Source organism: Priapulus caudatus, unplaced genomic scaffold (assembly GCF_000485595.1).
Source record: "Priapulus caudatus unplaced genomic scaffold, Priapulus_caudatus-5.0.1 Scaffold152, whole genome shotgun sequence".
In the NCBI taxonomy this organism is placed as follows: Eukaryota; Metazoa; Priapulida; class Priapulimorpha; order Priapulimorphida; family Priapulidae; genus Priapulus; species Priapulus caudatus.
Window position 1 is genome coordinate 44,421 of NW_014577213.1, and position 12,500 is coordinate 56,920.

A 12,500-nucleotide genomic window follows, 5' to 3' on the forward strand; every position below is an offset into this window, starting at 1 on the left:
TGGAAGTTTCAACTGCTTCAGCGAGACACCGCCATCTATAGCAAACGCGGTATTTACGTACATATCAACCACCGATGATGCTGAAACACTCAGACGTAAAAGACAGATCGCGCTAGGCCGCACGCGATTCAGAAGAGCAGCCAGATGGAAGCGACAATTCAAGGGAAGAAAAGGTGTAAAGGGCGGCAAGAAGGTCAAGGGAAGAAAAAGCCCGCGGCCTACAGTTGTAGTTGAAGAAGAGGAGCCGGTAACAGCTAGTTCTGCGCGTATGGAAAGCCAGACCATCTTTGCGGAGTATTACTGCAATGAAGGCTTCTTCATGCGAAGTGGTTCGCGACAAGCATCTTGTTCTCGTGAGAGAGGATGGCTGCTGGACGATACTCCCGAATGTGTTTCGGAGTGCGAACACCTGACGCTGATTAACGGCCAGGTAACAAAGACGAGCGATGCGTTGTACGCGGGCGTCACTGTGTATTTCGTCTGCAGCGAAGGGTTCTTGCTGGTTGGGGATGCGTCGAGTGAGTGCCAGGCAGATGGGACATGGAGCTCTAGCGTGCCTGAATGTCGAATCACTTGTGGTCGTCCCAGTGTCTCGGCAAATAGCCACGTAGACTGGAGCGGAAATGTTGCCAAATACAGTTGTGCTGAAGGTTACACACTCGTTGGTCAAGCAACGATAACATGTATGGACAACGGAGAATGGGAGCATGCAACCCCAGAATGTAGAGGAACAGAAGTTGTTTGCAGTAGACCAAGAGCACCGACAGGTGGCAGTGTTAGATGGTCAAGAATTGGGGGCGAAATTGCACCAGGAAGCACTGCCACATATAGCTGTGGGGATGGTCTTACCCTTGTTGGTCAAGCAACTATCACATGTTTGGACAACGGAGAGTGGGAGCATGCAACTCCAGAATGTAGAGGAACAGAAGTTGTTTGTAGTAGACCAAGTGCACCGACAGGTGGCACTGTTAGATGGTCAAGAATTGGAGGAGAAATTGCACCAGGAAGCACTGCCACATATAGTTGTGAAGATGGTCTCACTCTTGTTGGTCAAGCAGAGACCACCTGTATGGACAACGGGGAGTGGGAGCATGCAACCCCAGAATGTAGAGGAACAGAAGTTATTTGCAGCAGACCAAGTGCACCGACAGGTGGCAGTGTTAGATGGTCAAGAATTGGAGGAGAAATTGCACCAGGAAGCACTGCCACATATAGCTGTGAGGATGGTCTTACTCTTGTTGGTCAAGCAACGATCACATGTATGAACAACGGAGAGTGGGAGCATGCAACTCCAGAATGTAGAGAAACAGAAGTTGTTTGCAGCAGACCAAGTGCACCGACAGGTGGCAGTGTTAGATGGTCAAGAATTGGAGGAGAAATTGCACCAGGAAGCACTGCCACATATAGCTGTGAGGATGGTCTTACTCTTGTTGGTCAAGCAACGATCACATGTTTGGACAAGGGAGAGTGGGAGCATGCAACCCCAGAATGTAGAGGAACAGAGGTTGTCTGCAGTAGACCAAGTGCACCGACAGGTGGCAGTGTTAGATGGTCAAGAATTGGAGGAGAAATTGCACCAGGAAGCACTGCCACATATAGTTGTGAGGATGGTCTTACTCTTGTTGGTCAAGCAACAATCTCATGTTTGGACAACGGGGAGTGGGAGCATGCAACCCCAGAATGTAGAGGAACAGAAGTTGTTTGCAGCAGACCAAGTGCACCGACAGGTGGCAGTGTTAGATGGTCAAGAATTGGAGGAGAAATTGCACCAGGAAGCACTGCCACATATAGCTGTGAGGATGATCTTATTCTTGTTGGTCAAGCAACGACAACATGTTTGGACAACGGAGAGTGGCAGCACCCTGAGCCAGGTGCGAGAAACTCGGTGCCCTGCCACTTGAGCGAATTACCTAACGGCGCCATTTTACCCACTCGTCTCACAGCTGATGGTGCTTACCGACCTGACGAAGTAGTTGGTTTTGGATGTGAACTTGGCTACCCTGATAGGCGCGCGGAATTGCGTTGTAATGGGCGACGATGGTGTGGACAGGAACGCTCCGACATGCGAGCTGGTGGACTGTGGACAGCCAACCACGACACGGCAAAGAGGATGGAGAAATTGTGGGCCGAATCGTCCAGTTACGGCAGCATCACTGCACGCTGGAATGCAGAGAGGGATACGAAGTCAGGGACGGCGACGGTTCGTTGTTCTGTGACTCCGATGCGAGTGATGGGAGAGCTTGGATTCTGCGTCATCGTGCAATGCGGCCCGCCACCTGCCGTCAGCTCTGGGTACTACATGGAGATGAGTGCAAGGAATCGTCACGGCATCACAACCGCCGCGGTATAACGTGTTCGATGACACAACCCACTACAAGTGGCAACCCTGATACGGCGCTCGTCGGGGAACGCGGTCTCATCACTGCGGCGTTGACGGCTGGGAAGGTGACGTGCCACGATGTGTGACGTCAGAATGCAATACACCAACCCTAACCGTTGCCAATGGAAGGATGATTGGCCATGACTACTCAGTCGGAGCCATCACATCAAATATATATGCGATGGCAGGCTATATGTAGGCGTAACTGCAGTAACTCGTAGCTTATATATATTATCAGGAGTCTATCAATTGTCTATCAATTGAGTCTATCAATTGTCAGGAGTCTATTGATAGACTCCTGATATTATATATATATATATATATATAGTATATATACATACATTCATAAGTTATATTAAGTGTCGTTGCGGAGTTTACGTGTTCTCGTTAGCTGCTTTTTTGTTGAATGGCGTCTAGTTACGTACATTCACACGAGCACAAAATTATATATATATATATATATATCATATATATATTATATATTCATAAATCAGAAGGTGATATTTTTCTTTATGGCACTACGATCACTTCTTTGCGTGCAAACTACAACGTAATATAAAGTCTGATTTAGTGACCCCGTTTTATTTCAACTGGCAGTCTCTCAGGAAGTAAAATTCGCACGTGTCTTACCGACTGAAGAATGGGATCTGCGTTACCGCGATGTGAGAAAGATTGAATCTCCAAAAACCACTTGCGGCCAGTTTTATGGCTTACATTGACTGGATTTACCGTACGGCTCTCGAAGACACTGTTTTCCTACAGGTGCAAAGCTGGATATACGCTACAGGGACCGGCCCAACACGTGTTTGCAAGCGGTCTCAGGTGAATGGACGGGAGATAACACCAAGTGTGGCGTGAAGGACATGACGCGCCTGTGAGCAGCCACTAGCACCGATCAATGGTAAATCAACATGGACGAGCTTACTTCCCAGCGGCGTAGTGACCTACAGCTGCGAGAACGGTTTTCTCTTGGTCGGGGTAACTGAAAACACATGCATGGACGACGGAGAGTGGGAGCACCCTGAGCCCAGGTGCGAGGAAACTCGTTGCCTGCCACTTGAGCGGATACCTAACGGCCATTTTACCCACTCGTCTCACACTGATGGTGCCTACCGACCTGACGAAGTAGTTGGTTTTGGATGTGAACTTGGCTACAACCTGATAGGCAGCGCGGAATTGCGTTGTATGGGCGACGATGTGTGGACAGGAACGCCTCCGACATGCGAGCTGGTGGACTGTGGCAGCCAACTACAACCGGCGAAGAGGATGGAGAAATTGTGGGCGAATCGTCCAGTTACGGCAGCATCACCACGCTGGAATGCAGAGAGGGATACGAAGTCACGGACGGCGGACGGTTCGTTTTCTTGTGACTCGATGGCGAGTGGATGGGAGAGCTTGGATCTGCGTCATCGTGCAATGCGCGCCGCGCCACCTGCCGTCAGCTCTGGGTACTACATGGAGATGAGTGCAAGGAATCGTCACGGCATCACAGACCCCGCGGTATACGTGTTCGATGACACAACCCACTACAAGTGCGACCCTGATACGACGCTCGTCGGGGACGCGGTTCTCACATGCGGCGTTGACGGCTGGGAAGGTGACGTGCCACGATGTGTGACGTCAGAATGCAATACACCAACCCTGACCGTTGCCAATGGAAGGATGATTGGCCATGACTACTCCGTCGGAGCCACCATCAAATATATATGCGATGCAGGCTATATATGTACGTAACTGCCAGTAACTCGTAGCTATATATATATTATCAGGAAGTCTATCAATTGTCTATCAATTGAGTCTATCAATTGTCAGGAGTCTATTGATAGACTCCTGATATTATATATATTATATATATATATATATATATATATATATATATACATACATTCATAGTTATATTAGTGTCGTTGCGGAGTTTACGGTTCTCGTTACTGCTTTTTGTTGAATGGCGTCTTAGTTACGTACATTCACACGAGCACAAATATATATATATATATATCATAAATCAGAAGGTGATATTTTTCTTTATGGCACTACGATCATTCTTTGCGTGCAAACTACAACGTAATATAAAGTCTTGATTTTAGTGACCCCGTTTTATTTCACTGCAGTCTCTCAGGAAGTAGAATTCGCACGTGTCTACCGACTGAAGAATGGGACCTGCCGTTACCGCGATGTGAGAAAGTTGAATGTCCGAAACCACTGCGGCCAGTTTATGGCTACATTGATGGATTTACCTACGGCTTCGAAGACACTGTTTCCTACAGGTGCAAAGCTGGATATACGCTACAGGGACCGGCAACACGTGTTTTGCAGCGTCTCAGGTGAATGGAGCGGAGATAACCCAGTGTGCGTGAAGGACATGACGCCCTGTGAGCAGCAACTAGCACCGATCAATGGTAAATCAACATGACGAGCTTACTTCCGCAGCGGCGTAGTGACCTACAGCTGCGAGAACGGTTTTCTCTTGGTCGGGTAACTGAAAACACATGCATGGACGACGGAGAGAGTGGGAGCACCCTGAGGCCCAGGTGCGAGGAAACTCGTTGCCTGCCACTTGAGGAATACCTAACGGCCATTTTACCCACTCGTCTCACACTGATGGTGCCTACCGACCTGACGAAGTAGTTGGTTTTGGATGTGAACTTGGCTACAACCTGATAGGCAGCGCGGAATTGCGTTGCATGGGCGACGATGTGTGGACAGGAACGCCTCCGACATGCGAGCTGGTGGACTGTGGACAGCCAACTACAACCGGCGAAGAGGATGGAGAAATTGTGGGCGAATCGTCCAGTTACGGCAGCATCATCGCGCTGGAATGCAGAGAGGGATACGAAGTCACGGACGGCGACGGTTCGTTGTTCTGTGACTCCGATGGCGAGTGGATGGGAGAGCTTGGATTCTGCGTCATCGTGCAATGCGGCCCGCCACCTGCCGTCAGCTCTGGGTACTACATGGAGCTGAGTGCAAGAAATCGTCACGGCATCACAGACCCCGCGGTATACGTGTTCGATGACACAGCCCAGTATAAGTGCGACCGCTGATTACGACGCTCGTGGACGCGGTTCTCACATGCGCGTTGACGGTGGGAAGGGTGACGTGCCACGATGTGTGACGGTCAGAATGCAATATCACAACCCTGACCGTTGCAATGGAAGGATGATTGGCCATGACTACTCCGTCGGAGCCACCATCAAATATATATGCGATGCAGGCTATATGTACGTAACTGCAGTAACTCGTAGCTCATATATATTATCAGGAGTCTATCAATTGTCTATCAATTGAGTCTATCAATTGTCTATCAATTGAGTCTATCAATTGTCAGGAGTCTGTTGATAGGCTCCTGATATTATATATATTATATATATATATATATATATATACATACATTCATAGTTATATTAGTGTCGTTGCGCGGAGTTTACGGTTCTCGTTACTGCTTTTTGTTGAATGGCGTCTTAGTTACGTACATTCACACGAGCACAAATATATATTATATATATATAATATATATATAGTATATATATTATCAATAAATCAGAAGGTGATATTTTTTCTTTATGCACTACGATCACTCTTTGCGCGCAAACTACAACGTAATATTAAGTCTTGATTTTAGTGACCCGTTTTATTTCACCTGCAGTCTCTCAGGAAGTAAAATTCGCACGTGTCTACGACTGAAGAATGGGACCTGCCGTTACCGCGATGTGAGAAAATTGAATGTCCAAAACCACTGCGGCCAGTTTATGGCTACATTGATGGATTTACTACGGCTTCGAAGACACTGTTTCTACAGGTGCAAAGCTGGATATACGCTACAGGGACCGGACAACACGTGTTTGCAGGCGTCTCAGGTGAATGGACGGAGATAACCAGTGTGCAGTGAAGGACATGACGCCCTGTGAAGCAGCACTAGCACCGATCAAGGTAAATGCAACATAGGACGAGCTTACTTCCCAGGGCGTAGTGACCTACAGCTGCGAGAACGGGTTTTCTCTTGGTCGGGGTAACTGAAAACATGCATGCATGGACGACGGAGAGTGGGAGCACCCTGAGCCCAGGTGGCGAGAAAACTCGTGTCCTGCCACCTTGAGCGATACGCTAAACGGCCATTTTACCACTCGTCTCACACTGATGGTGGCTTACCGACCTGACGAGTAGTTGGTTTTGGATGTGAACTTGGCTACAACCTGATAGGCAGCGCGGAATTGGTTGTATGGGCGACGATGTGTGGACAGGAACGCCTCCGACATGCGAGCTGGTGGACTGTGGACAGCCAACTACAACCGGCGAAGAGGATGGAGAAATTGTGGGCGAATCGTCCAGTTTACGGCAGCATCACCAGCGCTGGAATGTAGAGAAGGAATACGAAGTCACGGACGGCGACGGTTCGTTGTTCTGTGACTCCGATGGCGAGTGGATGGGAGAGCTTGGATTCTGCGTCATCGTGCAATGCGGCCCGCCACTGCCGTCAGCTGGGCTATACTACATGGAGATGAGTGCAAGAAATCGTCAGGCATACACAGACCCGCGGTGATAGCGTGTGCGTATGACACAACGCATAAAGTGCAGACCCTGATACACGCTCGTTCGGGGACGCGGTTCTCATGCAGGTTGACGGCTGGAAAGGTGAGGCCACGATGTGTGACGTCAGAATCAATACACCAAACCGCTGAGGCCGGTTGCCATGGAAGGATGATTGGCCATGACTACTCAGTCGGAGCCATCCATCAAATATATATGCGATGGGCAGCTATATGTACGTAACTGCAGTAACTCGTAGGGCTTATTATATTATTACAGGAGTCTATCAATTTCTATGCAATTGAGTCCCTATCAATTGTCAGGAGTCTATTGATATAGCTCCTGATATTTATATATATTATGATATATAAATATATAATATATATATATATATATACATACATTCATGTTATATTAGTGGTCGTTGGCGGAGTTTACGGTTCTCGTTACTGGCTTTTTGTTAATGGCGTCTTAGTTACGTACATTCACGACGAAGCAACAATAATATATAAATATATATTATATATATATATATATATATATCATAAATCAGAAGGTGATTATTTCTCTTTATGGCACTACGATCATTCTTTGGCGGGTGCAAACCTACAACGTAATATAAAGTCTTGATTTTTAGTGACCGCCGTTATTATTTCACTGCAGTCCTCTCAGCGAAGTAGAATTCGCAACGTGTCTACCGACTGAAGAAGGGACCGCCGTCCAACCCGCGATGTGAGAAAGTTGAATGTCCGAAAGGCCACTGCGGCCAGTTTATGGCTACATTGATGATTTACCTACGGCTTCGGAAGACATCTGTTTTTCGTACACAGTGCAAAAGGCTGGATATACGCTACAGGGACCGGCAACACGTGTTTGGCAGGCGTCTGCAGGTGAATGGACGGGAGATAACGCCAGATGTGCGTGAAGGACATGACGCCCTGTGAGGCAGCCACTAGCACCGATGCAATGGTAAGATCAACATGGACGGAGCTTACTTCCCAGCGGCGATAGTGACGGCTAAAGCTGCGAGAAACGGTTTTCATCGATGGTCGGGGTAACTGAAAACTAAATGCATGGACGACGGAGAGTGGGAGCACCTGAGCCAGAGGTGCCGAGGCAACTCGTTGCCTGCCAGCTTGAGCGGATACAACGGCCTATTTACCCACTTTCGTCTCAACAGCTGATGGTGGCCTACCGACCTGACGAAGTAAGTTGGTTTTGGATGTGAACATTGCTAAAACCTGAGGCAGCGCGGAATTGCGTTGCATGGGCGGACGGATGTGTGGACACGGAAACGCCTCCACCATGCGAGGCTGGTGGACTGTGACAGCCAACTACACCGCGAAGAGGATGGAGAAATTGTGAGCGAAATTACGTCCAGTTACGGCAGCATCATCGACGCTGGAATGGCAGAGAGCGGATACGAAGTCACGACGGCGACGGTTCGTTGTTACTGTGACTCCGATGGCGAAGTGGTATGGGAGAGGCTTGGTTCTGCGCTCATCGTGCCAATGCGGACCGCCACCTGCCGGTCAGCTCTGGGTACTACATTGGAGGATGAGTTGGCAAGGGAATCGTCACGCATCACCAGACCCAGCGGTATATACGTTGTTCGATGACACAGCCAGTATAAGTGTCAACCTACGACCACGCTCGTTTGGGGACGCCGTTCTCGCATGCGGCATTGACGGCTGGAAGGTGACGTGCCACGATGTGTGACGTCAGAATGCAGAAATCCACCGGAAATAAAACACGGCAAGGCGATCGGTAAATCGCGACGGTTCCCCATCAGCGCCGAAGTGTACTACACGTGCGACGCCGACTACGAACTGCGGCGGGATGTACCTGTCGTCTGCGGAGTGAGCGGAGATTGGATCGGGACGCCGCCATCTTGCGATCTCATCCAGTGCGCTGTGCCGCCGAGCCTTGCTAATAGCACCCACAGAGGCTACACCGCTGACACCGCATTCACGGTCGGCGCTCGAGTGTCGTACGAGTGCGTGGAGGGTTACGGAGGCGTCGGCGGGAGAGAGTGGGAAGTGCGATGCGGCGGAGATGGAACGTGGATTGGGATCGAGGCTGTCGACTGCATGCCTGTCGACTGCGCGAGCCCGCCACTCGTCGCGCATGCGCACGCGGAATGGACGTCTACGCACTACGGCGATGAAGTGACGTATGCGTGCGATCAGGGTTTTACGATGAGCTCAAACAGAAAGGTAAGTTCAAATAATATATACTTATACTGGACTACGCGGGGGACCTTCACGCTGGCGGAGTGTTCATTAACATCAACGCAGCACCGTAGTGTATAACACACCAAGCACTCGTACGTTGGATCTTGGAGTAATCATTCTGATCATTGGAGTAATCATCAGAATGATTACTCGAAGGTTAGATGCAGCACAACAACCCTATGACATTGAAAACATTAATCCGGAATCGATAAATAAATAAATAAATAAATAAATAAATAATATAAGCCTAATTATATACAAATTAAAAATTACATTAGTATCGCACCTCTCATCTTGTCACTATCTGATTATTCCGTTATAGCTATTCTGCTCAGCGGAAGGTGAATGGATGGCCCTAGGTCAGCGGGATGGCACATCAGAGACACCTGCACCTACCTGCGAGCGCCTGAGCTGCCCGACGCCTGCCGGGGTCAGCCACGCGGCGCGGAGGGTGACAGGGTACAACCACGGCGACAAGGCTCAGTATTCCTGCCAACCCGGGTTAGTACGCAGCCCAACGTAGTTCTCAGAATAGTATATAGACAGTGAAAATCTATCTATATTCGCAATTTAATTTAAAAAACGTTGAATTGAAATTTTAATTTAAAAATTTCATTTGGCTAGTAATAAATGTTGGTTTCGCGAGACAGCCGCGCAAAAAATTTAAAAAAATCATGGTTAGAGTCTGGCGATTCCTCTTTCGAATCGCGCGGTGTCGCATCTGCATATAGTATACATTACTGCCACTACAGATATGAGATGACGGGAGCGTCCATCTTGACGTGTGACACGAATGCGCTGGATGCTAGTGCCGGTAGTTGGGACCACCCAGCACCGGTGTGCGACCTGGTGACATGTAGTCACCAGCAGCCACCGACACACGGCCAGGTAAACGTCCACCACTCCACCCTCCCGCAGCCCCTACCTTATCGATAGCTCTACCGGTGTAGCCCCTTCGCTCCACCAGTAGAGCTACCTTGTCGATAATTCCCTCATGACAGATCGGAGAATTTTTCACAAGTGCTCGTTTGGTGGATGTAGTTTTGGTCGCAGTGAAGGAGTGGTGTACTAGTCAACGCGATGTAATACGCGTTTGATACACAGATGGCGCTATATATAAAGTATATGTTATATAGGACGGCCGATAAACGCACGAATTGTAAACTTTGAGTAAATATCTATTACACACGAGTACATAACTGTTAAGTCATTGGTGGTTTGAAGAGTTGAAGGGTATTTTCCATTTCGTGACTATAGTTAATTAATAATTTGTTACAGCACTAAAAAATTCAACGTTGTCTCATTAGTGAACATAATACTGAAACATAAATAGTTATGAGTATCATAAGTCTAAAATCTCATAACGTTTTCACAAGATTTCACTTCAAAGGGTACGACATACAGTTTAGACTCACGATGTCGCAACGTCTTAATACGCTTCTGACAACGCGCCCCCTGGTGTTACAGGTTAGCGGTGACAACATGGTTGGATCTACCGCGACATATACGTGCGACGATGGTTATCGTCTATCGGGCGCAGCAACACGACTCTGTCGGGACACTGGAGATTGGTCTGACCCGGCTCCCATGTGCATCCGTTAGTTGTCTCATTGCAAACTACAACAACGTCGTGCAATAGCACAGTTTTACCATCCGGTCGTAGATTATATCAGGAGTAGATAAAGACATCTTTATCTACTCCTGATTATATTTATGTTTCGATTACGACATGTTGCGATTATATTTACGATTATATTAGATCGATTAGACAGATAGTATTTACGCTCATGAAACGATGATCTTTTGGGCAACTTGAGCTACGCTACGCAGTTATCGACATTCTGTAGGCTAATAATAATAATATAATGATGAGTGTAAATCTTTCTCTATAGTTTCTGACTGTGGGCCGCCGAAGCAACCGCTGTATACACGCACGCTCAGCCCAGACGGCTACATGACAGGTGAGAAGGTAACATTTACCTGCCTGCCGGGCTATCGTGCCGTTCAGCATATGTCTACAACGTGCCAGCAAGACGGACATTGGACGCACCTTCGCGGAATGTGCACACGTAAGCTGTTTTACGTACGGAAAGGAATTATGCTGTGGGCAAAAGCTAGAGTTGAAGTATGAGTCGTGCTGGAAAGGTTAGGATGGAAAGCCATATAGCTTGCCATGGCGGCAATATCATTAAGCGGCAAGCAGCCAACTCGGCAGCTTAAAATTTACTGAAATATTCTTGTAAATGATGTTGATTGATATAAACAGCTACTGCTACCACTAGCTGCTACTGCTACTGCTACCACTAGCTGCTACTGCTACTGCTACCACTAGCTGCTACTGCTACTGCTACCACTAGCTGCTACTGCTACTGTTACCACAATTGCTTTACCTTTGCCACCTGACTACTTGCGCCGCTGCTACTACTGTTCTACTCCTACTCCTATGTCCGTTCATCCAGCTAGACCTGCCTCCGTGCATCCTTCCATCCGTCTGACTGGCTGCTTCTGTCTAGTAACAACTGATAACTGTCTTCCGATTCTTCTTAAAACATGTGATAGATTATAGGGTCAGACGTCTCTGTGCGCTCATTTGTAAAATCAATCACATTTCGTTGTAATTATACATTTAAAAAGAAGAGGAAGAATTCTCGTATAGGTTTCTGTGAAAAATCTTAAATCTCTTGTCTCCCCTAAGTAATAGCAGCGAGCCCAATCTTTTCAACATTCTTATTCCCAATTTAGATTTTTGTTTACCATTGGTCGGCGCTAGTATCGCACATGAGAAGTAGTGTGCGATACTAAACATCTATTCATATATAATTGTGTTGAGGTTTACACATGTAGTGAGCACATACATACATACTCGGGAGTAGTTAGATAAGAAAAAGGTTGGCCACATTGACTCACTTTAAGAATTAGAAGGCGATATATCTTCCAAACCTTCTTAAAACATGTGACAGATTATAGGGCCAGACGTAGCTGTGCGCATGCCCACTATCTGCTAAACTAATGAATATTTTGTGGAGACTCCTTATTTAAAAAAGAGAGGAACGGTTCAGGTGTATTTTCTGTGAAAAATCTAGAATCTGTAACCTCGCCTAAGTAATAGCAGCGAACCCGATCTTCTGAACATCCTGATTCCTCACGCAGATGAATTTTTCTTCGCCGTTGGTCGGCGCTAGTATCGCGCATGAGAAGTAATGTATGATGGCAAACGAAACGTATATTCATATATAATTTTGATGAAATTATGCGCCTATAGCTCGCATTTCGAATGAAAGTTGGTCGTAGTTTTGACAGCTTTGGTGTTTTGACGCAGGCATGTCATGTGGCAGACCTCCGATCAACAATGGTGCCGT

At 47.6% G+C, this 12,500-nt stretch overlaps 2 protein-coding genes across 2 annotated transcripts in view; both read left to right on the forward strand.

Annotated features, from left to right (window-relative positions):
• LOC106806284 (sushi, von Willebrand factor type A, EGF and pentraxin domain-containing protein 1-like) overlaps positions 1 to 5,424 on the forward strand; it is an 8,497-nt gene extending 3,073 nt beyond the window's left edge. Inside the window, 5 exon segments of the mRNA XM_014808168.1 lie at positions 1 to 2,344; positions 3,263 to 4,104; positions 4,492 to 4,690; positions 4,692 to 4,779; positions 5,009 to 5,424. The exon segment at positions 1 to 2,344 is cut by the window's left edge and continues 19 nt beyond it. Coding sequence (XP_014663654.1) covers positions 1 to 2,344; positions 3,263 to 4,104; positions 4,492 to 4,690; positions 4,692 to 4,779; positions 5,009 to 5,424 — 3,889 coding nt within the window.
• A 3,072-nt stretch (positions 5,425 to 8,496) lies between these two features.
• Positions 8,497 to 12,500, forward strand: part of LOC106806298 (sushi, von Willebrand factor type A, EGF and pentraxin domain-containing protein 1-like) — a 7,548-nt gene continuing 3,544 nt past the window's right edge. Inside the window, exons 1-6 of the mRNA XM_014808186.1 lie at positions 8,497 to 9,123; positions 9,464 to 9,642; positions 9,894 to 10,029; positions 10,609 to 10,738; positions 11,034 to 11,210; positions 12,461 to 12,500. The exon at positions 12,461 to 12,500 is cut by the window's right edge and continues 128 nt beyond it. Of these exons, the coding sequence (XP_014663672.1) occupies positions 8,998 to 9,123; positions 9,464 to 9,642; positions 9,894 to 10,029; positions 10,609 to 10,738; positions 11,034 to 11,210; positions 12,461 to 12,500 (788 nt within the window). The 5' untranslated portion in view covers positions 8,497 to 8,997. The remainder of the gene's footprint in view (positions 9,124 to 9,463; positions 9,643 to 9,893; positions 10,030 to 10,608; positions 10,739 to 11,033; positions 11,211 to 12,460) is intronic.